Source organism: Drosophila pseudoobscura, chromosome 2 (assembly GCF_009870125.1).
Source record: "Drosophila pseudoobscura strain MV-25-SWS-2005 chromosome 2, UCI_Dpse_MV25, whole genome shotgun sequence".
NCBI classification, from domain to species: Eukaryota; Metazoa; Arthropoda; class Insecta; order Diptera; family Drosophilidae; genus Drosophila; species Drosophila pseudoobscura.
The window spans coordinates 26367052-26393710 of NC_046679.1; the positions used below are offsets into that span (position 1 = coordinate 26367052).

Consider the following 26659-nt stretch of genomic DNA (forward strand, 5'->3'; position numbering starts at 1 on the left):
TAGTTCATATGTAGCAAATGGCGTATAGTTACCATGTAGGGAAATTAATTTTGTGGACATTTTTTGTTGACCGGCTTTTCTTAAACCTTATTTTACAAACAATCCAGTAAAGATGAGAGCTTTAAGTTAACCAGTCTTGTAGAAAATATATGTAATAATTCGATGAAATTATTAGTTCAGACCCTCAGGTCTTAGCCAGCTAGTCATATTCCACGGAATATCCAAAACGAGGAAATATGATGCAACTTGAATAAAAATAATTCGTCAGTATATTTACGGTATATTTTGAAATATGTGATGTATTTCGGTATATTTCTGAGGGTCAGACCGTATATCTTATCGATAAGTCGATAGTCGATAATCAACTAACGTTGACAATACAAAAATCACACTGGTTAAAAAAAAGGCTAAAAAGGAAGGAACAAAACAAGCAAACAGAAAAGAAAACAGAAACACACATTGTACATTCGCCGTGGTTGGTGTGGACCACCGCCCTAGAAGCCCAGATCCGCAATCACCGCGTCCAGCTCGTCCTGCAGATTGGTGGCCCGGTGTCGCACCTGCACAATTTGGTCCTGCAAATTGTCGACGTTCGCCTGCAGCAGCACGTTGCATTTCTTCATCGCCGCGAAGCGACTCTCGTGCTTTTTCAAACGCGGCTCCACGTTCGCCTTCTTCGCGGAGTTGGACGCGTCCTACGCGGGAACACAATCGAAAGAAGGAAGGAAGGAAGGAAGCAGGTGAGTGGCATACAAGAATGTGGGAAATGTGGGTGGACCCACCTCTGGTTCGGACTCGCTGCCCGTCTCCGCCTCGCTCTCGCCCGACTCGGATTCCTCGGATTCATCGTCGGACTCTTCCTCCTCCTCGGTCTCGTGCTCCTCCTCGGCCTCCTCTTCATCCTCCTTGTCCTCGCCATCGACATCGTCCTCGTCCAGCTTCATCGAGGCGGCCATCTTCTGCACCTCCTTCTCCAGCTTCTTGAACTTCTTGTTCTCCTCCCTGCAAACAGAAGAATCCTCTTTAGACGCCGCACTCGGAATGGATAGCAAAAGGAAACTCACTTGAGGATCACCTGGTTCTTCTTCATGGCCTGCTTGAGCACATCCTTCTCCTTCTTGGCCGCCTCCTCCTTGACCTTCACCTTCGTGAGCTTGCTGCGCAGGACCTTCAGCTCCTTGCCCACACGCTTCTCCCTGCGCTCCGTCTTCTTCTCCTCGGGCTCGTCCGGATCGCTTTCGCTCACCTCCAGATCCAGCTCTGGCGAGCTGTCGCGCCCGAAATTGGCATCGCTCGACCGCCTTGACCCGTCGAGCATTCCGCCACCCTGCGGATCGCGGCACAAACCAAAATGTACGGATTAGCAATCTCCTTCGCAGCTGGTGCGTGGCTTTACCTGGTGCGGCGCGTGCTTGCCGGCGTAGTAGTGGTCGTAGTAGTCGTCATCGTCGTCGTCGTCGTCGTCGTAAGCAAAGCATTTACTAGTGTGCGTTCTGTTAGTGCTTGGTGTCGCACAGCCCTTGCAAGAGAGCGTTCAATGGGTTAATCTGGTTAGTGGCTGCTGCAATTTTTGTTGGGGTGGGCAAAAGCGTGTCTTGGAGTTGGTCGGGTCTGGGTATCGGATCTTTGTCATGCGGCATGCGATGATCTCTTAACTTAAGACTTTAGGCGATCGATCTCCAGGCATTTCTGCGGTGTTCGTGTTTGTAGTGCTGTGCAGTGGCGTTTGCGTTCCCCATTGAAAAAGGACACCTGGAGCCCCCCATCCCCATCCCCAGATGTGTGCGTGTGTGTGTTGTCAGCTGATCTGTTTTTGTTTCGTTTCGTTTCCATGGCTACTATGGCTATGTCACTACTATGGACAACTATTTACAAACAAAACAACTAATCGCGGGGACTACTAATCGGGGCTACTAATTGCGGTGGCTTCGTTAGCTCCTCTCGTCTACTCCCTGCGCCGGAAACGCTGAAAATGTGCGGAGGAGAACCTGTGAGGAAGATGGCGGATGGACAGATGGGTTACGGACCCCACTAACCCCGCTTTTCCCTCAACTGACAACACTTCGAGCGACGCCCCATCATTCCACATCCCATCAACGATCCCTGAACCCCGACTGACCTGGAGAGCCGCTGCTAGCTTCCGTTCGAGGAGCTGGATCTGTCGCCGCTGCTCCTCGATCTCCGTCTTGGCCTCCACCAGCAGCTCGCTGGTGCTCTGGTAGTTCTTCTCCACCTCCTTGGACACCTTTCGGGCATCCTCCACCTCGCTCTTCAGCGAATTCACGTACGTCTGCTCGGCGGTGGGCGTGGGGTCCATGGTGGCCACGATGACATTGGAGCCGTACTCGAGATTCTTCTCGCGCGACTTCTCCCGCTCCAGCTCCGTCTCCAGAGTGCGAATCTTGGCCAGCAGCTTCTTGTTCTCGCGCTCCTGGGCCTCCCGGTTGCGCAGCTCGAGGGCCAGCATCTGCTTTGTGCTCTGCAGGTCGTCGCGGATCTTGTCGATGTCGTCCAGCTCGTCGGGACTCTCTTCATCGATGGACATTGCGGAGGCGATGCTGGCCCGCGATCTGCCCGACCCCAGGGCGCTGGCACTGTTCGGTCCCAGGGCATGGCTGCTGGGGGCCTCGCAGAGCATGTTGACCTTCGATTGGGACTTTTGGAGCTGCTCCTCGATGGTCATCTGGCGGCGGAACTTGCGCAGGCCATCCAGCACGGGCTTGCTGCGATCGTTGGTCCGTGTGGGCTTCAGCTTGATGCCGCCCTGGATCTGCTGCAGCAGCTTGTTGTGCGAGTTGTCCTTCTCCGTCTCGTAGATGAATTTTTCGTCCACTTTGGTTATCGACTTGCATGTCAGTATGGGCTGAGATCTGCAGTGGGGCGGGGGGGGGGGAGGATGTAGTAGCCAGCCAGCAAGAGGAGTCCTTCTCTAATCACTTACCTATCGTTGCACGCCACATGGCGCAGCTTCTTGCCACTCTCCACCTCCTTCATCATCTCGGACCAGTCCGGGCGCCTTCTGGGCCGTGTTCTGTGAACCGAAAACAGGAAAACCAGAAAACCGTGAGAGATGGTCATCCTCCTACCGACTCCAGCGACTCCAGACTTACCTCAGCTTGTCGAGGTTCTCCTTCTGCGTGCTGGAGAGCACACGCTTCTCGCCGGGGGCCAGTGGCGGGGGCGGTGGTGGCGGGGCCTTGGGCACCAGCGAGGGCAGTGGCGGTGGGGCGGGAACTGCAACAAACAGAGGCGCCCGGTGGCGATGGGTTGTGAGAGTTGTGAGTATAGGAGTGTGGAATGTGGCATGAGGCATGGAATGGATGGCTGTTGGATGTTGCTTCGGTTGCGGGGCATTAGAGCAAATCGCCGCCTGGCGCTCGCTGCGTGCACTCGCGGTTATTAAATATAATTTTAATTTAATGAGTTTGCAATTTGTGTCAGTTGTTTGTTTGTTTTGTACCCCTCCCCTCCTCGATGTTTGTTCAAAGTTTCCGGCACAGGGCCATACATATCAATTGGCGTAGGAGAGCAGCTCTCCCACCCAGCCACATGGCACTCCCTCTCTCTGTGTGTGTGTCTCTGTATCTCTGTCTCTGCCGGAAGTTGCAGCATAGATTGAAAAGTTAGTAGGGCCTCTGTGCCTGTGCCTGTGACTGTGCCTGGCTTTGATGGTGTTTTATTGCCTTAACACCATTCAATTCGTCCGAAAGGGGCAGGCGGCAGCAGGAGGCAGCAAAACTTTGATTGCATTTTTTACTTTGTCCGGACTTTTCCTTGGTCGAGTCCTCCGTAGGGCCCCCCCGCATTGCTGCTCTCTTTTTTGGGTTTTTAGTTAGTTTAAAGTCCTGTCCTACGCTTCTTCGTTTCGTTTACTTCTTGGTGTTCGCTGGAGCCTGGCTATGGCTCTGGCCATGGGTCTGGAGCCCTGTTAACGAGGCCAATTAGTCCGGACAGCAGCAGGCGGAGTCGAAGTAGGAGTTCACCTCCGGCAAGCTGTTTCTAATAAATTTCCGCTTAAATTGTTGGCCTAACAATCTCCCATACTCTCTCTCTGGAGGTCGCCTCTGCCACTGCCTTTTCCTCCATCTTCCATTTACCTCTCCCTCGTGGCCTCGTAATTAACAATTGAAAAACTTTTTCCAGTTTCGATTTTTTCCCGGAGCTCCGGCTCTCTACATAACCTCACTCTGCTCAGGCACTCTCTCTCTCTCTCTCTCTCTCGCTCTCTCCTGCTCTGTCTAACACACTCATACGCAGTGTTGTTGTTGTTGTTGTTTTGTGTGTGTTTTATCGAATACTTTGCATTCTTTATGTTTTGCTGCTGTCTGTTTGTCTCGCTCACACTCCCACTCCCACTCCCTGTTTAAAAAAAGTGCAAAAGTCAAACAACAGAGGCCGTCCTGTGGGAGAGAGACAGAGAAGAGACGCCGTCGCCGCCAAGTGATGAAAAGCTGACAAATCTGTTAATTAGCTTTGTTTGAATGAACCCTCACCGCCTCCGCTCTGGCAAGGATGCCACCCACTCAGGCACCCACCCAGCCACCGCATTATCCTTTGTCTGAGCTTCCAGGCTTCCCCCTCGCCCTACGCTGCCCTCCGCTCCTCTTTGCTCCTCTGCCTTTTCTCGGTTTTGGCTTTCGCCTCGACTTTGCCTTTGGTTTGCGCCTCGCTGGCTATGCACTTAATCTTTAAGTGGTTCGCTGCCGTTTGCCACGCTGGTGCATTAGTTGCTCAGTGTCTGGCCACGTACCGACCTCCCTATCAGACTCCTTTCAGACTCCTCTAGACGCCCCCCTCCTTCGGCTTCTGCCCGGCACCTGGTGGAGGAGCCAACAAGAAACTAATCCAAACTCGTGTTACTTTCGTTGAATGAAATCAGTGTAAAAGAGAAACTTGATTATTGTCTAGGACGAGGATACTACTGCCACCGCCTGCTCCTGCCCCTGATGCTGCCGCCCCCTTGCGTGTCTGCATGTTAATGAACTCCTTCGGTGGAAGAACTGCTCCCTAAATGGTAGCCTCTGATTAAAATACGTGGTCAACTTTTGGACAGCCAATTGAGGACGCGTTTAGTTTGGTAATTTATGGACCATACCCTCCCTGCCCTTCTTCTGTCTGAGGGAAGTCCTCTCTGTGTCCCTGCCACGACGGTGTGGGTGTCAGGCAGGCAAGCAGGCAGTTATCCTAAATCAGAGGCAAACAAAAGTGGAAGCAAAACGAAACGAAACGAAAGAAGGAAAACAAAAGCAGCTCGCTTTCTTTTTCCGAGAGGGGGGCTTTTGGGGTTCTGGGCTTGCGGCTGAGGGGCTGAAGGGCGGAAGGGTGACCCAAGCAGATAAAACGTCTTCATTCATTCATGTCGACAAAATTATTTCTTATTTAAATAAAAAGCAAAGGCAGGATGGAGTGAGGAGTGAGGAGTGTGGAGTGAGGAGTGTGGAGTGTGGAGTGAGGAGGATAGGGGGTACTAAGACTCCGCGATGATGCTACCCACTTAATATACCGCAAAGCCCGCACTTACAACGAATGGCGGGGGTATGTAAACATAAATTTTGCCAGCTCACTCTCAGTGATGGCCCCGGGTACCCCCTGCCCTGGAGACTACCCCTGGAGCTCGTGCCTGGCTACAACCATTGTGTTATCATCATCAGAATATTCTATGCATGCACAAATGTTGCCGTTGTCATTGAATCACGCTGGGAACAGGGACAATGGCAGGGGGATTGGTACTGGTGCTCCTCTGGATGCTGGATGGTGCCCCGACAGAGGCAGAGGCAGGGGCAGGGGCAGAGAGTCATGGACTCCTCCGATGAGTGACTTTCCAGCTTGCAGCTTTACTTCATTGTCTCCACTGCGGCACGATGATGGAGCACCGCTCAGCCAGCCCATATATCTCACAGAAAGAGACTGCTCCCTCCGATGGGGGGAGAGCCCCTTCGTTGGCCTCGTATGATTAGCGTTTTTGATAGAGCCATCGCTTTAAAGGATACACCCCTTAAACCCAGAATGGTTATGGCCCTGAGAGAGAGAGAGGGCGATGGAGATCTACTCTTTTGTGGTCCCGCACTTAAAAAAGTTTCGAAATATGTGTGTGCTCCACAAAATGAAAGAATTTACTGCTGTTTAACTTTTCCAGCCAATTTTGGGGGAAGCATACAACAGTTTTTGATGGCATTCTATGGACATTGAAACAGAGCCCTGGCAGGGACACTCCTTTCACTTGAATCCTCAAAATGAAACCTTCGTTCACACCTTAAACCCTCCTGAGACACACCTCTAAGGCTTCTAGGCTTTAGTTTTAATTTCTCCTTCTTCACGGGTTCTGTTTCAATTTGGATCTAATTTCTAATCCCATTATTCAGTCGACCAGTATAATTATGGCCAACTAACAGCTCAAGGCCAATAGAGTAGATGTGTGTGTTTGATTGTGCTTCGAACGGTTTCCTTTTACGTCATTTTGGCCATTCGAAAGAGCCTAATCATCTTTTATGCTTCGTTGGAAGAAGGGACACACAGAGGGAGGGAGAAAGTGGAGCCTCACCTATTGATAGGCGACATTTCTAATGACAGAGACCCACCCACAAATGGAAGAGGAACAGGGATGGCAGGAAAGACCCGAAAGACTGTTCCAGGACGGCATAGCCTTCACGGGTTTCAAGTCGCCTCTACACACGCATACATACAGATGAGGTTCATTTAAATAAAAGAAAATATTTGTTGTCCTTTTTTTTTGAGAAGAGAGACTCCAGTCCACCCCACCCCACCCCTCGGTGGATGGTGGATGGACAGTAGGGGGGGGGTGGACCTGCTTTGCGGCCACCGCCGTCTTTTATTTCGTTTTGTTTTTTAGTGGCGGATATTTGAATATAAATGGGGCATTTAGTTAGACTCTATCAAGCACATTGCCATATATCTTTGGCAGCTTTCCTTTGGCCCGCTCTCCCCCTCCCCTGTCCACGCTGCCCCGCTGCCCCACCCTGCGGAGACACAGTTCCAATTTCGACTCCGACATCCGATAGTTGTGGGAGAACCTTGAAGCAGAAAGGAAGGACTCAACATCCCCTCCTCCTCCACCATTCCTCATCTGGCTTTAAAGCATTCCATTTTATGTTGTAGTTTTGACAGAATGAGCAATAATCATGAATTTTGCTTAGGCCATAAAAAAGGAAACTCCACTCAAATCGGCCCCAGCGACCCCACACTCCACTCCCACCCTCGATCCAGGACCCGTTTCGGGAAGGACCTCATCCGAACACATTAAATAAATGTTTTGCCTTCTTTTTCCTTTTTTTTTCGGCTCTCTGGTCGATGGGGTGACAGCTTTAAAGGACAAGGCGGTGCTTCATTTTGGGCGCCTGGACCCGCCCCCTGCTCTTGGCCTTGCTGCGGGATCCTTTTGTTTGTCGGTCAAGATTAGGACGCATTTGCGGTCACGTTATTGCCCACTGATTAGGACGGGGGGACAAAGAAAAGTTAACTGCCTCACACGTAACCTTTCCCCAAGACCTTTCCCCACTGCCACTGCCACTGTCCCACGCTTAAAGCTAACGAGCTTTTCACTTCATTTTAGTTGCCTTTCCCCCCGAGGGACACCTTGGGACATGCCGTGGCAAGGCATGGCATGTCCTGGGCCTGCGGACTCTGTGCAATTCAATTTCAATTTTGAGGCCAGGTGACAGGCCACACTTATGCAACGTCTTTGTCTTTTCTGTCGCCGGATCTGGTGCGCTCTTCCTGTTTTTTCAGGCCAGCCTCGCGGCCAGAAAGTCCATTAGAAAATTACGACCTGATTCGGGGTATTCTTGAGGAGCGTAGAGGTCGAGTGTGTGTGGCAATAAATACGGAATTAGAAAACGAAAATACCTCTACTTTGTTTGCACCTCCAGGGGACTAGATGGCTGGAAGGGTGGAAGGATTGGTGGGTGGACGGGTGGATCCTCCCTTCCCAAAAAAAGTACTCGAACAGAAATATAAACTCGACAGAAATTTGCAGGGAAACACACTTTGCGCCTCTTTCGGCTCAATGCACAACACTCACTAAAATTTAATAAATAAAAAATGATATTTATATTGCTTTATGGCCTTGTTTTTCCTAGTGTCCCGCCCCTTCACCCACACACCCCCACCTGCCACTACCTCAGGCTCTCTGCCTCTCTGCCACTCTGCCGCTCTGCCACTCTGCCTCTTTGCCACTGCTGTATGCGCTTTGTGGTTTTTGTTTGGCCGAAACATTTTGATGAAATATTTTTTACACACTCATTTCGAGTTGATATATATTCTTCCTCCTGTGCAAATATATGACTGTACTCTCTGTACTCTCTGTCCTGTTCTGTTGCTCTGTTCTGCTGCTTCTGTATGGATATATAGACAGACACGTCGTATACGTATTTTTGTGTATTTATTTTTTCGGGTATAAATGGGCAATCACAGTGCAGGCTGAAAGAGAGGGAGGAACGACTGCTGCGGCATTAGAGATGGGCAAGTGGGAAAGTGCAGCCTTTATGGTGGGGATAGCGATATATATGGTAAAACTGAACGACTATCGTGCGAATAGAGAGGATATGGATCCTCTTTAGACTATATATCAGTCTTACTGTGATCATCAGCTGATCGCCCCACTACTACTATGCCTTCGACCATCTCTAGCCTCTGACACGCTGCCATCCCTATACCCACTTACTCACGCTACCATCTCGTATGAGCAATTCTGTTGCACATATCACTCATACGCCATGTTGACGCTTTATTCGCCTTATTGTCGCTGTGACGGTTATTGGCCCTGCCTTTTGCCAGATACAAAAGCTACACAAACACGCAAGAGAAAGACCAGTTTCCCCTGCTTTTCCCCACCCTCCTCCCCCAATCCTCACCTGGTTAGAAATTAAAGATTAGAAAAGCTTCAGCAATAATTTACAGCGCTTTGTAACGGATTGCAGTCGATCCATTCGCAGTGGTTAATCGGTTAAACTTCCATTTGGCAGTTGGCATTTGGGCATCGGGTTAGACGACCAGCTTCCAGGATCGGATCGGATCGGAATCGGATCTGTGGCACTTACCATTCTTGATGCTCTGCTCGCGCTTTATGGAGGGGGCTTTTCGCAGGGTCTTGGTCTTGAACTCGGGCTTGGGCTCCTCCTTGGGCTCCTTGAGGAGCTCATCGATCTTCGGTACCTTCTTGAGCACTGGCCGGATCTTGGCCAGGTCGTCGGTGCTCTTGCTGGGCAGTGGCTTCTCCTCGCGCTTCACGTGCCGCAGCTTCGGCTTCTCTAACTTGAAGCGCAGCCGGCGCTCGCGCTCCTCCTCCGTCTCCCCCTCCTCGGCCTCCTCGTCGTCCGCCTCGGCGGGCACCTTCTTCATCGACTTGTCCCGCTTGACCACCGCTACGCTCCGCAACTTGGGTTTCTCTATAGTGAAACGCTGTTTCAACTCACTTTCCGGCTCCGGCTTCTTGTTGACGGTCGTTGGACGCAGCTGGGCGGCCTTCTTCACGTGCTCGGGCACCTTCTCGTCCGCCGTGGTGTCGTCATCGTCGTCCTCCGCCTCGGATTCGGTCTCTTCCTCGGTCTCCTCTTCCTCGGACTCGGTCTCCTCTTCAGTCTCCTCCTCCTCCTCCTCGCTCTCCTCCTCCTCCGAAGAGGACTCTGGCGGTGGCGTTGGCTCCTTCTTCTTGGTAGCCGCTGGCTTCTTGGTCACCGCAGTGGGAGCCACCTTCTTGACTGGCTCCGGGGCCTTCTTGGTGTTCACGGGCTCCGCATTCGCATTTTTCTTGCTTGCTGCTGCTGTCGTCGGTGCTGAGGATTTCTTGACGGGCTCAGGCACTTTTTTAGCCGTCTCCGCGGGGGTTGTCGTCGTCTTCTTCGCGGTCGTCACGGCCGGAGCCGCCTTGGCCTTGCTGTTGGCTGTCGCTGTGGCCGCAGATGGAGCGGATTTGTCGCCATTCTCCTTGGCGGCAGCGGCTGCCGCTGTCTTCTTAGCCCAGGGCGTGGTCGTGGGCTTTGTGGCTGTGGCACTGGAGGCTGAGGCGGCGTCCTCCTTCACCCACGGCGGGCGGAATGTGGTGCGTCCCGCACTGTTGTTTGCACTGCTTGTCCCCGCCCGGGGTGTCACAAACGGCATTGCTACTGCTTGCTGTCTCTCCTCCTCCTCTTCAGATGCTTCTGCTGCTGCTTGCTTTTACTGTTGTTTTCCTGCCGCTCGCTTTACCGTTAACTCTCCAGAGGGGGCTGCCCACTTGTCGTCGTGCTCGTCGGCTCCGTCTATTTGCACACACTTTTTAAATAATTTTCCGTAAATTCTTGCGTTGTTTTTCCCGCTTTTCCGTTTTTCCTGCTGATGAAAACACAAAACTTTGCACATTAGCACCGCCGTCGAGGGAGAGTCGCGACGACTTGTCCAAAAAGTTCTTTCATTCAGATTCAGATTTTCAATGTATTTTTTTTTGTTTTTTCGGTTCGTTGGCTCGTTCTTTCGCGGATTTCTATTTCTCTTTTGATAATTCGGTTCGTTTTTTTTTTTAATTTTTCCTAGTGTTGTTTTTCTGTTGGATTTTGTTCCCCGTGCTATTTATTCGCGGTCCGGTGCCGACGATGGGCAACAGCTGTTTGGGATATTTTCAGTCCAATTCAAATTCGTTGTATATTTGGGAATGTTTCATTTCAATGTTATTTTTAAATGAATGCGCTCATTAGCTTTTTCTTGCTTTTGCTTTTGCTTCTGTGGCGATTGCTGTTGTTGTTGCCGAGAGACAAAATGTAGGCCTTTGTGTCATAGTCATAGAGTACACACAGGGACACACGGACTCGCTGGCATGGTCGGGGACAGGGACAGGGACAGGGACAGGGACACACATGCATCAACGCATCCCAACAGATAGGAGAGTAGAGAAGAGTAGAGAAGAGGCATGCCATGGAATGCTTTGGTGCGCACACACAGTAAAGACTCTTCAGGCGGAAAGACATTCCCAGACCCCGAGACAGTGTCACCATGGGGAAGGCCTTGACTGTATGTCACACTGCTTGGTGCACTGCTTAGGACTAACACTATGCGAACAGTGCCTGGGCTTTACTGTAGCCAAGTACTGGACTGCCTGGACATGCTAGATAAGGTGAAGGTGAAGGAAGGGGCTATGCCAGCGAGTCTGGACAGTCTGCTGGGGTGACGTCTCCATCCAGAGAGAACCTTTACTGTTTGTCCAGTCGACTGTTTGGATATGCAATCACTATTGTTACAGTGGGGTGTTCGCTTCAGGAGAGCCTTGACTGTCTGTCCAGTAGAGGTTCTCGGGCCGTCCATTCTGCAGAGCCTTCACTGTATCAGCGTGTGTCCAGTCGACTGCCTAGATATGCTCTTTCCCTGTGCGTGTGTGAATGCACATACACATACATATGCACTCCAGTAAACAGCAACAACAACAACGACAAAAGCAGCAGCTACTGAAACGGGAATAGCAACAACAACAAACGATTTGCTCTGCCACTGCCACTGCCTCCTCTGCGATATGTAAACGGCGAAAATATTTAATTTTAGGTTCTTTGTGCCAGACAGCCAGCCAGCCAGCCAGCGCCACAGCCAGCGTCAAAAGCGCCAAAGAAAGCAAAAAGAGAAAGAGAGACGCGCCCAGAGAGAGACAGAGAGAGAGAGAGAGAGAGAGGGTGAGATGATTGCTCTCAGAGAGCGAGAAAGAGAGGCATCAAATCGAAAAGAATAAAAGGAAACACACATCTCTGGCGCTTTCTTTTTGTTTCTACAAAAAAAAGAGAGAGGAACGGTACGGGCCGGGAAGGGAGGGGAAGGGGGGGAAGAATGAAATCCGAATTTTTTTCATTCCATTGCCATTTCCATGGCTGTTCACTGGATTGCCTTCCTCCCCCACCCTCTCTGCACCGCCCTGCCCCGCCATCCATCCTCTATCCTCCATATTCATTTCAATTCCTGCTTTTTTCTCTCTCTCTCTTTTCTTTCTGTTAACGATTGCAAATTTTTGGCCGTGCTTTCTGGTGCGTGCAGTCCTCCACCCCTCCGCCCCTCCGCCTCTTTGGAGGCGTTAATTAAACATGACATGCAAATAAAAATTATACTTAGGAATATTCCATCATCATCAACGCAGAGGAGGAGTGTGGGAGGGGTGGCTGTTTTTGGGCCGAAAAGGCCCGAATTTTCAATTAACATTGTTAACTGGGAGAAAATTGCATTGATAGCAGGGAAAAAGGGGAACAAGTGCCCGTTCGAGAGGGGGTGGGCGTGGGGGAGCCGCAGCTCCTGTCAACAAATAGTTTAAAAATACACCGCTCTTTGGTCCATCGGTACATATGTATGTATGTATGTACATATGTATGCATGTATTTATTTTGGGAACACCATTCATGATTCTGCTGTCCAGAGATTTATGGGATCAATTCCGGAGGCCATCGACGGTGGAGGCAGTGACACTTTGGCGACCGATAGAAATTTCTGCGCATTTGCAACCCCTACACATATACTATATGCTATATATTTTTGGATATATTATTCGATATATTTTCAATGTGTATTAATTGGCTCGTTCGGCCGATGTGGATGCAGTTTTCGTTGTGTATAGAATATAGTATAAAAGCGGTTTGGTGGGTCGAACCGACACCGACACCCACACAACCGCAACCGCAAATTAAACGCACACACACACACACATATCACACGCACACAGACATATACACGGTAACGAAGTGGTTTCTTTTGGCCCGAAACGCAGAGGAGGCAACAGCAGCGCCTATGACGGCGTTTCAAAAACTAAATTCATACATTTTCCAAGCAGGCCGAAAATGCCAGAAAAATTCAAAAATTTCACCGATTTTTCCTCTCTGCTGGTTGCTGTATGTTCTGGCACTCTCTCTCTCTCTGTCTCTCTCTCGCTCTTTTTCTGTGAAAAGCATAATGAAATGAAAATTTTGTTGACCGACAGAGGAAGAATATTTTTAGCATTTGGAGAGCGAAAGAGTGGGCAGAGAGAGAGAGCGAGGCGGAGAGAGAGTGGGGTCCGATTGACCTTATGGCAGGTGCAGCGCCTTCACAGCCGCTGCCACAGCCACAGCCTCAGTTCAATGGAATCCGCATGGAATTATTAATAACCCGATATCTGTGGCCCACTTCAAGGATAGCCACCCACCCTCCTCCTCCCCAACCACTCCCATTAACGCCTCTTATCAGACTCTGAAGTTACGCAAGTTCTCTGTGTCGCTTGGTCGTGGGTGTCGCAGCTAATTTCGTGGGGGAGAAAGGGGGAGGGGGAAAGGGTCGTGGGGGGAGGCGTCTTACCCTGTGATAGAAACCACTCGTCTAGAAAATCCAAACCCATTAGTGATTCTGTTCTGTTCTGTTCTCTGGATGCGTGCGATGCTGATGGATCTGCGATGATTCTCTCTGATTTGCTTGCAATATTTACATTGTCTGCGTGATGTGTGGATGCCGGTGTGGGGGCTGCTCGAATCACAATCCCTCGGCAACGGTTGACATTAATGCAGGGAGCCGTGCAATGGTCGGCGGGTGCGTGATTGTATTTATAGTCTCATTGATCGCATATCGATTGGCCTAGGGCTAGGCGAGTCTGTTACAGGTTTACTTTCCACACGTATGCATTCATTATCTATCGATTCGCACACAATTCCCCCGGATTGGACCACAAACGGTTGAGATATTCTGCTAAAACCAGGACTCCCTGCAACAAATCTTCCTTCCTGATGTCTGCATTAGCTCAGTGGCGCCATGATCTGTGTGCGTCTGTTTCTGGAACTACCCGTATGGATCTTAGGCGCGAAATTCAAACATCCCAATCGGCTTTCAGCTTTGACCTACTGGCGGCGTTTTTCCGCAGCCAAAAAGTATGCAACATTTGTGCGCATCGGCATTAAAAACAGGAAACAACAAAAAGCTTCGATTTAGAGGAGGCATGGGCTTTGGAAATTTGAATATGCGACTTCTCCCGCGGGGCTTTAATAATTAATTGAATTGTTTGTACCCTCGTCTCGATGGCAAAAGTTTCCGCGTGGCAATATAGTCCCCGTTTTTGTCCCCCAACCATGGACGACCCTCGGGGTCGACGACTATTTCATCGCGTCGTCGTCGTCGCGGCAAAAACTTGTCCCATCCAAATCCGAATCGAATTTGACACAAATTAATTGCCATTCGATTTGACAGATGGCGTGGGAATGGGGCGTGGCGTGTGTTTCGGCCAAGTGTTATCATCTAGAAATTGCTTTATTTGTGAAATGTTCGCAGAGAGACATCTAATGAATACTGAATGAACTCCTTGGCATTGAGCGGGGGAGCTGAGAGCTCGTGTGGCGTAGTATGGTATATAGCGGATAAGGATTCGGGATGAGCTAAACTAGACCTTGGGGACCACAGGCAGTGCCTGCCCCTGTGGTGGCTGCTCCGTCGTTGCGTTAAAACGGATTCCATTGTTGAAGTGCGGCCACGTGGAAATCTCCTGGAAGAGGCGTCCGCCCGGACACTCTGTCTCGCGCACCTGCTTGTGCCCCAGCAGCTTGTATGCGGGGTCGATGTAGCCCTTGAACACGCCGAAAGCGATCAGGTTCCTGGCGGCATCCAGCATCTGCTTGGGCGGCAGTTCAGCTGAAGATTGACAGAGGGATGCATTAGAAATCTATAGATTATTCTTAAAGAAGGGCTCTTACTTCTCCAATCTCCGATGAGGACAATGCCCACACTCTTGTCGTTGTATTTGGGGGCATGTGCTCCGATGACGTTGAAGCCGCGACCCGTGTAGATCATTCCATCTCCGCCGATGCCGAAGCTGTAGCCGATGTCGTTCCATCCGCGCTCCAGCTGATGGAAGTCCTGCATGTCCCGCATGCTCTTCATGCAGTCCGGCGTGCTGAAGCAGGCGGCGGGCATGTACGAGTGATGGATGATGACATACGGGGCGGGTCCCTCAAAGTGTTCCACGGACTTGGGCATCCGGGCGCCCCAGTCCGCTCGGGAGAGCAGTCGTGCTCCGCCCTCCACTCCGAGCGAGCTGGGTTCTGGCTGCTGCATGTGCTGCGTGTAGCCTGGAAAGACAGAGGAGAGAGGTGTACGACCTTGGGTTAATGAGGGTTCGCTTGTCTTGAACACACAGACACCCGAACACGCTTCAATGAAGAGAGACAAAGGCTGCTGTTTGCGTTGAAATCTCGCACCAAGCTCTGTCCGCCGTAATTGCAAAGGAAAGTGCTGGGGCGGAGGTGCTAGGCGGTGGGGGTGTGGTCTGCGGTGCTGCTACCGTGCATCGCTCACATTCCATTGATAAATGATAGCCGATGTGTGCGCTGCTGCTGCTGCCCCACGCGTTGTCTGCTGCGGTGTCTGCGGTTCCAGAGAGAGGCGCGAACATGCACTGACACGCTGGCTTCCCAATTCCCCCGAACGAATGTCAGCCACAAAATTCCCCGTTACGTTACCCATCGCGAGAGAGGTGGGCCTAGAAGAGCGCAAAACAAGTTGCCGATCCACTCCGATTGGCAATCGCAATCGTCATCAGCGACACAGCCGCTCAGACGAAGATCAAGCCGAAGATCAAGCCGAAGATCCAACCGTCGCCTCAACCTCTGCCGCAGCGCAGCGTGTATTCAATATGCTAACGACTAACGTTTATTGCAGAGTGCACGCCAGGTATATCAGTTCTGGCAGGTATCAGGATGGATTAATTTCCCCAATGTTCTATAGCGATTCAAGCTTTTCTTACTCTCCCTGCTGTTGGGTATTCACACCTCATTCTGTTGCTAAACTGTTGTTTGTATAAGGTAATTGTAATGCCTTTTCAGCCAGGGTATGTCGAAGGGTATATCTGTTTGGGCTTTAAAGACATGCTTGGAGGTGGCACACTTTCACTTGTTTTAGGGAATTCACACTTCGGTTCAACTGTTGACCCGCATCAGCATGACTCAGTTTATAGTGTCGACTGGCTTCGAAATAGCTAAACGACCGTCAGCCAAGGGGAAGGGAGAGGCGAAGAGAGGGGGAAGACCAAGAGCAACAGGTGCTATCATCTATCAATGGCTCCGCAGAAAAGAAGTTCCGTTCCGTTCGGATTGTAGTCGTCGTCGCCCCTCTGTGAGTCATAAATGCAAATCCGAAAACTATTTCATTCAAAATTTGTTTTATGTGCGCGGGGGAGCTGGCAAACACAGGGGACGGGGGGAGGGGGGATAGAAGTTTTGCATGTTTGCGGACGTCTGCCAAAACTTCGGGATACATCCACGCCCCCGCATCTCGCATTTATATGCATACGGAAAACTTGGACGGAAAGCGGAGGCGGAGGGGCGTGGGACGTGGAGCAGGGGGCAGGGGCAGGGGCAGGGGCAGGGAAAGCACTTGACTAACTTAATAGCGGCAGTTTCTAATTAAAATTTAGAAAGAGCGAACGCTCTGCCACCTATCCTATCGTGTCCGGGACTCCTACATTGGCGGCGCGTGCTTGAATAATAAACAGAGCAGGAAGCCAGGAGCCAGGAATGCGCAAGAGGTGATGGAGGAGGAGGAGGAGGAGGGGGGATACAAAGGTGTGAGGGAGGAGGAGCTGCCAAATCGTTGGATGTTTAATTTATGCCGCTTACTTTTTGGTGTGTGTATGTAACATGTTAATTACATTTATATTTACAGCAAAGCCCCGGCAAGAGCCGCTGTTCTACGTTCCTCCGCTTCCTAATTGTTACCCTAATTACGCGGCCTAATAAAGTAAACATTAAAACTCGCGTCGGCCTAATCAATGTTGCAAACTTTGTGGCACTCTCACACTCTCACCTCACTCACTATCTATCCATCTTCCTCTCACCTCCTGCCACATGCCACACATTCGCTTTACACACTATTAAACCTTGCTATCGCGTACACACGCGAAAACATATATGCGAAATGGGTGGAAGGAGGGGGAAGAAGGGGTGGCAAACTAAAGCCCTGCTTTAGTGATTGGGGGTGGGGGAGGGGGAAGCACACACTCATTTCATTACAGAAAGCAATTTTGAGGCGAAGGCGCAAAGTTCTTTGATAATTTTTGATTAATCCGTGGAGCCATGCTATCAGACCCCCTTCCCCCGTTACCGTTCCTTCGTTTTTCGTTTTCGCTGCTGATTAAATTGTCGCATAATTGAGGTATTTAAATTGCCAGCAAATAATTAGAGTCGAGTCACTGGGACAGCAAGAGCAGGGCAGAGGGAAAACAGGCGAGTCCCTTGGGTAATTGTTTGTTTTTAATCAGCCAAAGCACATAATAGAGACATTTCAATATTATTATTATGTTGACGATGCTCTGCAGAGGTTGGAGTCCGTCATTCCATTCGTCCGTGTACACCGCCGTTCATTAAACAAATAACCGTACACGGGGAATACAACGTACGTACAACACATCGGAGGGCGGAATGTGCGAAATTAAGTCACGCTCGATTACAACAAAAACAAAAGCAAAAGTCAACGGGAGTGAAAAAAAAAGAACCCAGTGCAAACCAACGGCAAAAAACACAATGAAAGCGGCAGAAAAAGAGCGAAATACAAAAAAAAAGCAGACGAGCAGAAGGCGAACAGTGTTCGGTTCACAGCCGAAGAAGGGATGCTCTCTTTCACAGATCTTCGGCACAGAACATGTTCGTGTGCCTTTTGCCCTGGCACTGGTTTGCCGTTCGCCGAAAGACATGCACGAACGGAAGGACTCTGTCCCGCGTATGTTAGGGTGCGCAAATTATTATGCATATTAAAATCAAAAACAATTTCACTCCGTCGCACTGGGGGCGCTGGCTGTCAAGCCGTAAATGACAATTTTGTTAAATGTCAGTAATTAATTGAACAAAAAATCACATACATATGTATGTACTCCCCGTATCCCCCCCCGCCACATATGAATACGATGTTCATATACGATATTCCTGCTCGACTGACGCTGATTGCAGCTCTGATAGATGTGCAGAATGCCTCGATAAGACCCCTCTCCACCATGTTTTATGGCGATGTTCAGGGGCATGCGATAAGACCACTCACTGTCTCCCGATCTCCACTCCCACTCGCAATCTCACACCCACTCACTGCTGTCTCGCTTACACACTTACCCATCATTGATAGCAGAACTAATCCCAGTGCTGTCATGCTGTCTCTGCTTCTCCTGCTCTCCTGTTCTCCTGCTCTCCTGTTCTGCTGCTAGAGTTGTTGTTAAACTTGCTGTTGGATCTGCTCTGCCTTTGCTCTTGTTAGGAACTTTTTCGTGTGTGTTTGTTTGCACAAATGTGACTTTGATTTAGGAACTTTTTGTGTTGATTGTTTCTCGCTTCGCTTGTTGTTGTTGCTTCTTTTAGTGTTTCGTTGTTTTTGCAGTGGCAAGAATTGTGCACAAACTTCGATTGTGGTGTGAAGGTCAGCCTTTGGTTGTTTTTTTTTTTGGGTGTGCGAATGGTGCAGAGAGTCTCTTGGCTTGGGTTATGTTTCGTTTTCGTATCACAAGCGCGAATGTTGGCCAGCATAAGGGCGCACCTGTGTTTATAGACGAACGCGAAAAAATCGGAACTCTGCTGCCGCTGCCGCCGCCGCCGCTGCTGCCACTGGCACTAGCGCGCTGTCTCTGCCGTCGTCGACGCCGCAATGCCAAACCAAACAAATTTTTAATCGCATGAAACTTATTGCCAACAGCCGATCATCATTCGCGCTCGCCGTTCGCTCACTTCCGCTCACACTCCTCTGGGAGCGAGAGAGAGAGAGGGAGAGAGAGAGAGCTTTCAAACTAAGTCGCTGCCGCTGCCGCTGTCGCCGACTCTGTCGCTGTTATCAGTACGGTGGGGATTGCCGGGGATTGCTGTGGCAAAGGTCAAACTATGGCCGAAGTGAAATGTGATATGCCCACTGCTGTCCGCTGCTGTGAATTACACGGCGACGCGCAAACTCGTTGGCCTCATTTGAACCTCGTTCCGGTACTTTTTTCCCCACTGCAAAGGGTTCTTTTTTGATACCCTAACGGCGAGAGAGAGTGGGAGAGTACTACCGTTTTGATATGAAGTTGGCAAAGCAGATCTCCACATCCCGATTGTAATCCAAATTTCAACAGAATTGTACAAACAATTGGGGGAAATTGCATTAGATCGCTTCGTATCGCTCATCGCTAGTTCCATTGAGTTGTTCTTGTGGTTGTCAAGCGGTAAAGCGATGCACGTGTCAGCGTGACTGTCGATTCCCCTCAATAAGGGACGGTGGATGAGATATTTCACGCTGATATGCAATTAAGTTTAATCATCGCAAACTTTGAACGGTCTCTGGGCCAGAATTCACGCCTCGCAGTCCTCAATCACAACTTCCGAGTGACAGAATGACAGGTGGGTGTTGGGGGCGGGGCCGGAGGCAGTGGGCGTTGGGTGACAATTATAACTGTGTTAGTTAGCGGACGATTAGATAATTATGCAGCGTTATGGATCAGTGGGCTTCATGTGAGCGTGGCGTACGAGTAACGCCGGTTCAATATCGGTCAGTCTTGAAGGTCGCTAGCAGCAGATAAGGGCTCTACTTTTCGGTCCCCCACTATCGGTCTTCTATCGCAGCAGTAAATCAGCTGCTTGTTGACAATCTTTCCATGCCACACAACACAATAGCTATACGAAACACGATCCCATAGACAGAAACCCACAAGGTTCTCCCGACAGCAGTCACGGATCTCTGTATTATATATCTATCTCCTTGGTCTATTCATTATTTGATGTACTATATTGTACAAGGTGAAAGATATACACTTTCCGGTAGTCGTTTGTTCTTCTTCTTCTTTTTTTTTTAGTGACTCTTCCCCTGGTCGTGACTTGTCTTGAGTCACTACTTCTTATTCCTTAGCTTTAAATGATGTGATCCTAGGCACTATGTTCCATGATCTATACGATTTTTGTCCATTATAATCTCCACTCAACTTCGATCTCTTCTATTCCGTGATCTGTTCACTGTGAAAATATCTCCAGCAGCATCTCCATTTGGTGTCTCTCTGTGTCACCTGTTGCTGCTTTCTTTGCCTACCATCTCCGGACGTACTCTTATTATTATTATTTTTTTTTTTTTGGTTATTTAGTTGTTTTTTTTTTTTTTTGTTTCGAGGACTGGGGATCCCCTGGCTCTGGTCGGTCGCCGGTCTGTGTCGGTCGTCTGTCTGTTTGTCGGTTTTTGGGGGAAGCCCAAAATGCGCTGCAAATGCGACGGCAAATGCGGGTATTAAATTGCTTTAGTCGGAGTCTCGGATCGGAGATTGGACGGATAGACAAATTAACAGCATTTTATTTTCCGTTGTCGATTTATGGCTGCTGTGCTGAATCTGTATCTGTATCTGTTTCTGTTTCTGTTTCTTTTGTTGCTTCTCACAGAGAGCGAGGGAAAGAGATGCGGTGGGGCACACAGGTTTTTCTGGTCGAAATATTTGGGGGATCTACCGCCGGAACGCTGGAGAGAGACCACCAGATGCGTTCTGGCGCCGCAGCAGCCGCCAAAGGAAGTCCAAATCGCAGACTCATTTTCTGCCGCCCGCTTTTTGCCTTTGTTTATGCTTGTGGCAAGGTAAACACGCAGCCTCACACCTGCCACACAAACACACACCTCACACCCCCCTCCCCCCGCGCACGAGCTTCACAAATTTATTACCCTTCAGAAAAAGGGGAATTTTCCCGGAGCGCTCTTGGAAATAGTTGAATACTTTTCAAAAAACAGCAAATAGTTGCGCGCTCGGTACTTACCACAAATTGTTGCCAGCTGCTGTTGTTCAAACTCTTTTTGCAGCTCGATGTCTGCCCCCGGAAGGGTGCTTGATCCAGACTTCTTGTCGCCCATGGTGCGTGGCAAGACTGAAGACCGAAGAAGAGTGATACGCAAAGCAATCGAACAGTTAATTGAAACTCTAGACTCTGGGGAGCGCCAGCGCCAGCGCCAGGTATCGGTGGTGTGTGGACAAGTGGCTTTGATTAGGAAAGTTCTTGTAATCTATAGATGCTCTATCTGCAAGTAGGGGTATGCCTGAATCGAGGAGAAATACAGAAGTAGGCAATTTCTTAGTGGATTCTCCTTGGGGAGTAGCCCCTCAGGGCACCCGCAGGGCACCCGCTAGTCGGCTATTCACTACCCCCACCCCCCAAAAAAGAGAAGAATGCTGGCCATTGTTCCCATGGCTCCATGGCTCCATGGCTCTATGGTTTATGGCTCGCAGCACTAATCGCCCATCTTATCAGGGTATTAAGTGTGCCTCTGCCCCTGCCTCTGGCTCTGGCTCTGCCCCTGCCCCTGTGCCGCTCACTAACTACGTCTTGGCACGCTCTGCGCTGCTTCTACACCGATGAAAAATATCAAGTACTTACTTGTACAAAAATCACACCACAAAACAAAAAAATCACAGGCATAGTTTTTCTGTAGGGCTGTGTGTGTGTGTAGGTAGGGTATTCACCAAGGTAAACATTATCAACTATTCCGCCTCGGAAGAAGCCTCCACACATTAGATAAATAAATAGTATGTGTGTCTATCTGTGTGCTTGTATGTGTATTACAATTAACAAAAGTAATTGCAATCGAGGCAATGGCTGGGTAGGGATGGGTTGGGGATTATTGTCGATATCAAAAGGGGAATCCCTGCGGCCTCCATGGAAACCTCTTTGTTGCTGCACAGCCAGTCACTTCACAGTCCATTACACTGCGGGAAAAATAAAGGAAACGAATGTGTACTCATATAGCAATGTGGGTCAAAAGGTTACTAGAGCATTGGATATGTACATTTATTCAATTAAATGAATTTTAATGCATAGCGGGGAATAAATACATGTAATATGCTAACTATTCCTAGGAATTATCGGTTTCATTTGATTTTTAAGATCGCTTTCATAGGAAACCAGTGGGAATATTTTCTGTCGAGCCTACACGTGCCTTCTCTTTAAGATCTGGAGATCTTTGAGATATCTGCGATGCTATTAGTGCCTCTTTTCGTCTGGTGTATCCTCCATTTCTTGCACTACACACTCATTTATCTGTCGCTATTTTGTAAATATATTTAATATGCTAACTATTCCTAGGAATACTCGGTTTCATTTGATTTTTAAGATCGCTTTCATGGGAAACCAGTGGGAATATTTTCTGTCGGGTCTACACGTGCCTTCTCTTTAAGATCTGGAGATCTTTGGGATATCTCCGATGCTATTAGTGCCTCTTTTCGTCCGGTGTATCCTCCATTTCTTGCTCTACACACACATTTATCTGTCGCTATTTTGTCACTGGCCCAACCAGCGATGAGGCACGATGCGAAACGGAACCTTTTGGGGGCACAATTCGTCAGATGTTGTAGCCGTATCATTGTCTAGGCAGATTAGTTATGCTTTGCTGGTTCGAAGGAGGAACACCCTGCCACCCCTACAAGCCCCCCCTGCCCTGCTGCTGGCGGAGGATGGCAAGGGGAGGTACAGAAATTGGTTGTCCTCGCATCCTCGCGTTGAGAGTGGGGCGGGGGCGGAGGGGGCGGGAGGCTCACGCACATGCCATATATTAGAGGGGCATAAAATGACAAACGACTTGCGAGGCGCGTAAATTGAAAAGCTCTGAGCCATGTACCAAACGCGGGGAGGGGCTTGAATCGAAGGGCGGCAATCCAGGGTAGGAGAGGACATGGATTTCGGTGACTTTTTGGCTGTTTGTTATTGCTGCCAGGGAATCAGAGAAGCAGGGAACCCGAACAGAACCCCACTGTCTCTCTCTCTCTGTCTCTGTCTCTGTCTCTGTCTGTCTCTATCCTGCTGGCTGGGGGCCAAAACTTTCGCCAAAGTATTCAAATTAAAATTTCAATTAAGGAAGTGAATTTGTGTGTGCCGAAAGTGTATTAAGTCTATACGAATGGTGGCATCTTGGCATTTGGCTGGTGCCACGTGTGTGGCACGCCTTCTTAGGTTCGAAATAACCCACAAACGAAAAGAATCCCCAGTCCCCCATCCCCCCCCTAGGCTCCACCTACCGCTCCGTTGTTTGATTTATTGCCAAAGTTTGTCGGCTGTCATATGACATAAGGAGAGTACTTTGTTGGAATATTTTACATTTCGTGTAAAGCCACCTCCCGAATCCCGTGCCATCCTCTGAACTCCCTGGCAGCCGCATCCTGACACCTTGTTGGGCGCCACGCCCCCCTCTATGTCTCTCTGTGGGCATTATTAATAATGCAATCAATTTGTAAACAATTTGGCATATATCAATGCGCTTCGTGCCGCCCATAAATCTCTGGGAAATTAGCTACCCCTCGGGCTTTGGCCTGGTCATTTGCATGCCAGATTCCAGGCAGCATCTCTTGCTCCTGCTGCTGCTCCTGCTGCTGCTGCTGCTCCTCCTGTGCCTGCTCGTGCTCCTCTGACAGATTGCAGTGCGTCGCTCCTTGATGGATGGGCGGCTTGGAGCTGGCAGCGGCACAGCATGCGAGGGGTAGCCAGGGAATAGTGGCTTCTGTCCCGGATTTTGCCATATTTTTGCGCTTTGGCTGTTGCTGGTCCTCTGGCAGTTAGTGACAGCTGCGGTGATGGCCTGGCTGTTGCAGCAGGAATGGGGGCAAAAACCATAACGCGTGTCCTGGTCGCAGCAGGGCATACCCTAAAAGGGGAAATGGGAGGCATTCCATTTGTGGCATCAGATTTCAGTTTCAGTTTTCAGTTTTCAGCAGGCAAACATTCAACATTCAAGGGAAATACAAAACAGAACACAACCGAAAAGATTCATAGAATATCTCTTTCTATTTCTGGATACTGGAAAAGCAATAGAGACAGAGAGAGAGGTACAGCCCATCCTTTTAGGGGAAGTCGTGCCCTTCAGCTAATCGAATAAAGTTAAGGCTCCAGTGTCCAGTGGCGACACTTCCGTTTCGTTGTGCCTGTCCTGTGTCTGTGTCCTTAAGGTCCTTGGCCAGCGGAAAAGCAGAAGCAAGAAAAATGGCAAATTGAAGTTACGCTGCCACTCGTCTTGCTGCTGCTGCTGCCGCCGCCTTGGCCCCAATTGAAAAGTTTATGAACTTGTCAACCAACTGGCGCCTCACTTCCCTTCTATCGTTCTCTCTTTGCAGCAAGGATGCCGGGGCGACTCAATCAGCAGCATGCCGCATACGCGCAGCGCAGGGAGCTGGAGAACAACCGCGTGCAGGCCACGCAGGCGGTGAACCGCTACTACGACCACTGGGGCAAGGTGACGACGCGCTTCGAGAACTGGACCAACAAGGAGTACTACGAGAATGCCGAAAAGAAGCTGCAGACCCGCAAGAGTCAGAAGCAAAAGGACATTGACCTCACAGACCGCAAGGGCAGGCTGCGTCAGCTGCTGGACACCGAGAACGAGGCGTACGACATCGAAATGGGACGCAAGCGGCGGCCCAGGGAGTGCTCCGCCGACACCCAGATGCTGGGGCGCGTCAATCAGTCCCTCAAGGAGCAGGAGCAGCTCAAGCGGAAGCTGGAGATGGAGGCGAAGCTGTACGGCCGCTGGCGGCATGGGGTGGACGACGAGAAGTTTCTGTACCAGTCGAAGTCCGACAACGAGGTGCTGGCGAAGCTCAATTGGCTCGACAAGCAGATCGAGCAGCAGAAGGAGCGGGACGAGCAGGAGGCCCTGAACGCCGAGCGGAAGCTGCAGCTGCAGCAGGAGATCAGCCGCACGGAGCTGGCCCAGAAGGAGCGCCAGCTGATCCAGGAGCAGCAGATAAAAGAGATCCGTGAGCTGCAGGAGTCGCACATGGTGGAGCTGCGCCAGCACCAGTCCCAGGCCGAGAAGCTCAAAGAAGAGGAGCAGCACTTCCGGCTGTTCATCGGGGAGCTGGAGAAGGAGAAGCAGCTGCTCGAGGAGAGCACGGCCCTCGTCCTGCAGCGCCCCGACACGGGGCAGGCCTTCAACCTGAACAAGATCAAGGTGTTCATCCGCAACCGCAGCGAGGCGAGCCGCCGCCAGATATCCCTGTGCATCAATCTCCTCGAGCGCATGGCCAAGTACGTGGTCCGCACCGAGGACCTCCAGTCCCTCCTCCACAAGTACAAGGAGCAGCTGGAGTCCGAGCAGATGGCCTACACCCAGATCGAGGCCATGTACGAGTCGGAGGCCAAGTCGAGCCTCCAGCGCTGCGAGGAGAACTGGCGCGAACAGCACTTGCAGCGGTACCAAGAGCTCTCGAAGCTCATCGACACGGAAAAAGACTGTTTGGACCGGCTCCTGCAGGAGAACGTCAGCCAGCAGCAGGCCCTCTTGGAGCTCCGCAGCACACATCTCTCTGGCATCGAGCAGGCCACCAAGAAGCTGGAGCAGATAACCAGCGGAGATCAGGGATCTGCATCGTCTGACCCGATTTCTGTGTCCTCCTCAACTGATCTCTGTGCTGGGGCTCTTGCCGAGGAGGACGATGCCTCCGTGAATGTCCCCAAAGTGAGCAACTCGTTCACCAACCTCAATCTGGATGTGTGGCAGGATCTGCCGCCAGTGCGCGGCGGCATCAACTCGCCTCGTCTCGACAAGACGCGCTCTTTGAATGTCGTCACAGCGCAGACTGCGTTGCCACCGAAGTTTGCCCGCAAGCGAGTGGCATGGAACTAAGGCCACATTTTTTTTTTAAATTTATCAAGTATTATTAAGCTAGTCCCTGTGTTTAGAAATAGTTAAACGCTCCATGTGTGTGTGTATGTGTAAGCCCCTAAACAAAAACACTTGTCCCACATCCTACATCCTATATCCTGCATCCACTTATAGTTAATAAGACTGATAGATAGGCGCCAGCCCCGTCGTAATAAATCACTTAAATCGTGGGCCAAAAGGAAATGCGGCTTAATTATTGTCAAGTGCAAGGAGGTGCTGTCTGCCCGCCTTAGAAGTGGGTCAAGGCTTAATTGATTCCACCTGATGAGGATGATGATAATGATGTTGGGTATCGCCCCATAGGAGTAATAGCTGTGCTATCCATGAGGAGAATCTGATTTGCATTTAATTTTAATTAATATTTTCAGATCGCACCCTGCAAATCTTAGAGCCTCTCTCTCTCTCTCTCCGGATGCAAATGGCGGAAACAGGAGTAATAATGAGGCGCTCACACACTCGAAGGCAGGCACTCACTCAGGCATTATTTAATGCATGTTATTCATCATTCATTTGAATAGATTGCTAGAGCCTTCTCTCCGCCCCTGGAGCCTCCACTTCAATGGGCGTAAGCTGCTTCTAATGGCCAAAATGCTTGCAAATGATGATGAATACGTTTCAATTACTCCACTGCCCGGCTCTCTCTACTCCGAAACTCTCCACCATCCATGGGCGGTGGGGGTGGGGAATGGGATGGTAATATTCTGATATCATTTGATTGCTACCTGAACAGGAGCCAGCCCCAAGAGGGGCGGAGGCCGGGGGCAGGGCAAGGAAGCTCTCCGCATTCTGTGCGCAATTTATGAAATATTGGAAAATATTATCCGCAATTACTCCTCCTCATACTCGTACTCGCACTCGTCCTGGCATTTGAGTGCTGACCAACGATGCAGTCGATTTAATGGTAATAAAAAACAAGATATAATAATAACCAGATACTCACGCACACACACAAATACAGCCGTCCGTATATTTACGTATCTGTGTGTTGTATATAGGAAAATATGCCAAACGCAGTCAGCACGCCTTTGATTAAATTTCTTTGAGTGTTTGGGGCACACAA

The 26659-nt window shown here is 50.1% G+C and overlaps 3 protein-coding genes across 22 annotated transcripts; 1 reads left to right on the forward strand and 2 right to left on the reverse strand.

Moving 5' to 3' along the window:
• Positions 1-260: 260 nt before the first annotated feature.
• On the reverse strand, positions 261-13345 carry sals (sarcomere length short). 12 transcript variants are annotated; one of them, XM_015182621.2, is made up of 9 exons: positions 12691-12766; positions 9057-10597; positions 3111-3234; positions 2942-3031; positions 2120-2870; positions 1397-1519; positions 1065-1327; positions 783-1002; positions 261-695 (listed from the first exon to the last, which is right to left on the reverse strand). In XM_015182621.2, exons 2-9 carry the CDS (start codon positions 10114-10116, stop codon positions 495-497), a joined length of 2832 nt encoding a protein of 943 aa, XP_015038107.2. In that variant the 5' UTR covers positions 10117-10597; positions 12691-12766; the 3' UTR covers positions 261-494. The 12 variants fall into 12 exon arrangements, with proteins under 12 accessions (XP_015038107.2, XP_033232961.1, XP_001359660.3 ...); XM_033377070.1 differs by having other exon boundaries at positions 9057-10329; positions 12691-12758; XM_001359623.4 differs by having other exon boundaries at positions 9057-10326; positions 12691-12755.
• LOC6904114 (golgin subfamily A member 6-like protein 1) lies at positions 623-25771 on the forward strand. 4 transcript variants are annotated; one of them, XM_033377074.1, is made up of 2 exons: positions 623-740; positions 24050-25771. In XM_033377074.1, exon 2 carries the CDS (start codon positions 24055-24057, stop codon positions 25558-25560), a length of 1506 nt encoding a protein of 501 aa, XP_033232965.1. In that variant the 5' UTR covers positions 623-740; positions 24050-24054; the 3' UTR covers positions 25561-25771. The 4 variants fall into 4 exon arrangements, with proteins under 4 accessions (XP_033232965.1, XP_033232967.1, XP_033232966.1 ...); XM_033377076.1 differs by lacking the exon at positions 623-740 and adding an exon at positions 11623-11646; XM_033377075.1 differs by lacking the exon at positions 623-740 and adding an exon at positions 11625-11638 and having other exon boundaries at positions 24048-25771.
• Positions 14209-20859, reverse strand: PGRP-LB (Peptidoglycan recognition protein LB). Of its 6 annotated transcripts, none has more exons than XM_015182627.2 (3): positions 20712-20859; positions 14670-15044; positions 14209-14607 (listed from the first exon to the last, which is right to left on the reverse strand). In XM_015182627.2, exons 1-3 carry the CDS (start codon positions 20803-20805, stop codon positions 14360-14362), a joined length of 717 nt encoding a protein of 238 aa, XP_015038113.2. In that variant the 5' UTR covers positions 20806-20859; the 3' UTR covers positions 14209-14359. The 6 variants fall into 6 exon arrangements, with proteins under 6 accessions (XP_015038113.2, XP_001359661.3, XP_033232968.1 ...); XM_001359624.4 differs by lacking the exon at positions 20712-20859 and adding an exon at positions 18072-18574; XM_033377077.1 differs by lacking the exon at positions 20712-20859 and adding an exon at positions 17373-17394.
• Positions 25772-26659: the final 888 nt, after the last annotated feature.

Coding starts and splice junctions, on each gene's coding strand:
- sals (XM_015182621.2), bottom strand. CDS start 10,116: ATGCCGTTTGTGACACCCCGGGCGGGGACAAGCAGTGCAAACAACAGT. Junction 1,520..2,119: donor AGCTAGCAGCGGCTCTCCAG/GTCAGTCGGGGT, acceptor CTCTCTTGCAAG/GGCTGTGCGACACCAAGCAC. Junction 1,328..1,396: donor GCAAGCACGCGCCGCACCAG/GTAAAGCCACGC, acceptor CGCGATCCGCAG/GGTGGCGGAATGCTCGACGG.
- PGRP-LB (XM_015182626.2), bottom strand. CDS start 15,367: ATGTTCGCGCCTCTCTCTGGAACCGCAGACACCGCAGCAGACAACGCG. Junction 15,045..15,270: donor CTATCATTTATCAATGGAAT/GTGAGCGATGCA, acceptor CTGTCTTTCCAG/GCTACACGCAGCACATGCAG. Junction 14,608..14,669: donor CCTCATCGGAGATTGGAGAA/GTAAGAGCCCTT, acceptor GTCAATCTTCAG/CTGAACTGCCGCCCAAGCAG.
- LOC6904114 (XM_033377074.1), top strand. CDS start 24,055: ATGCCGGGGCGACTCAATCAGCAGCATGCCGCATACGCGCAGCGCAGG.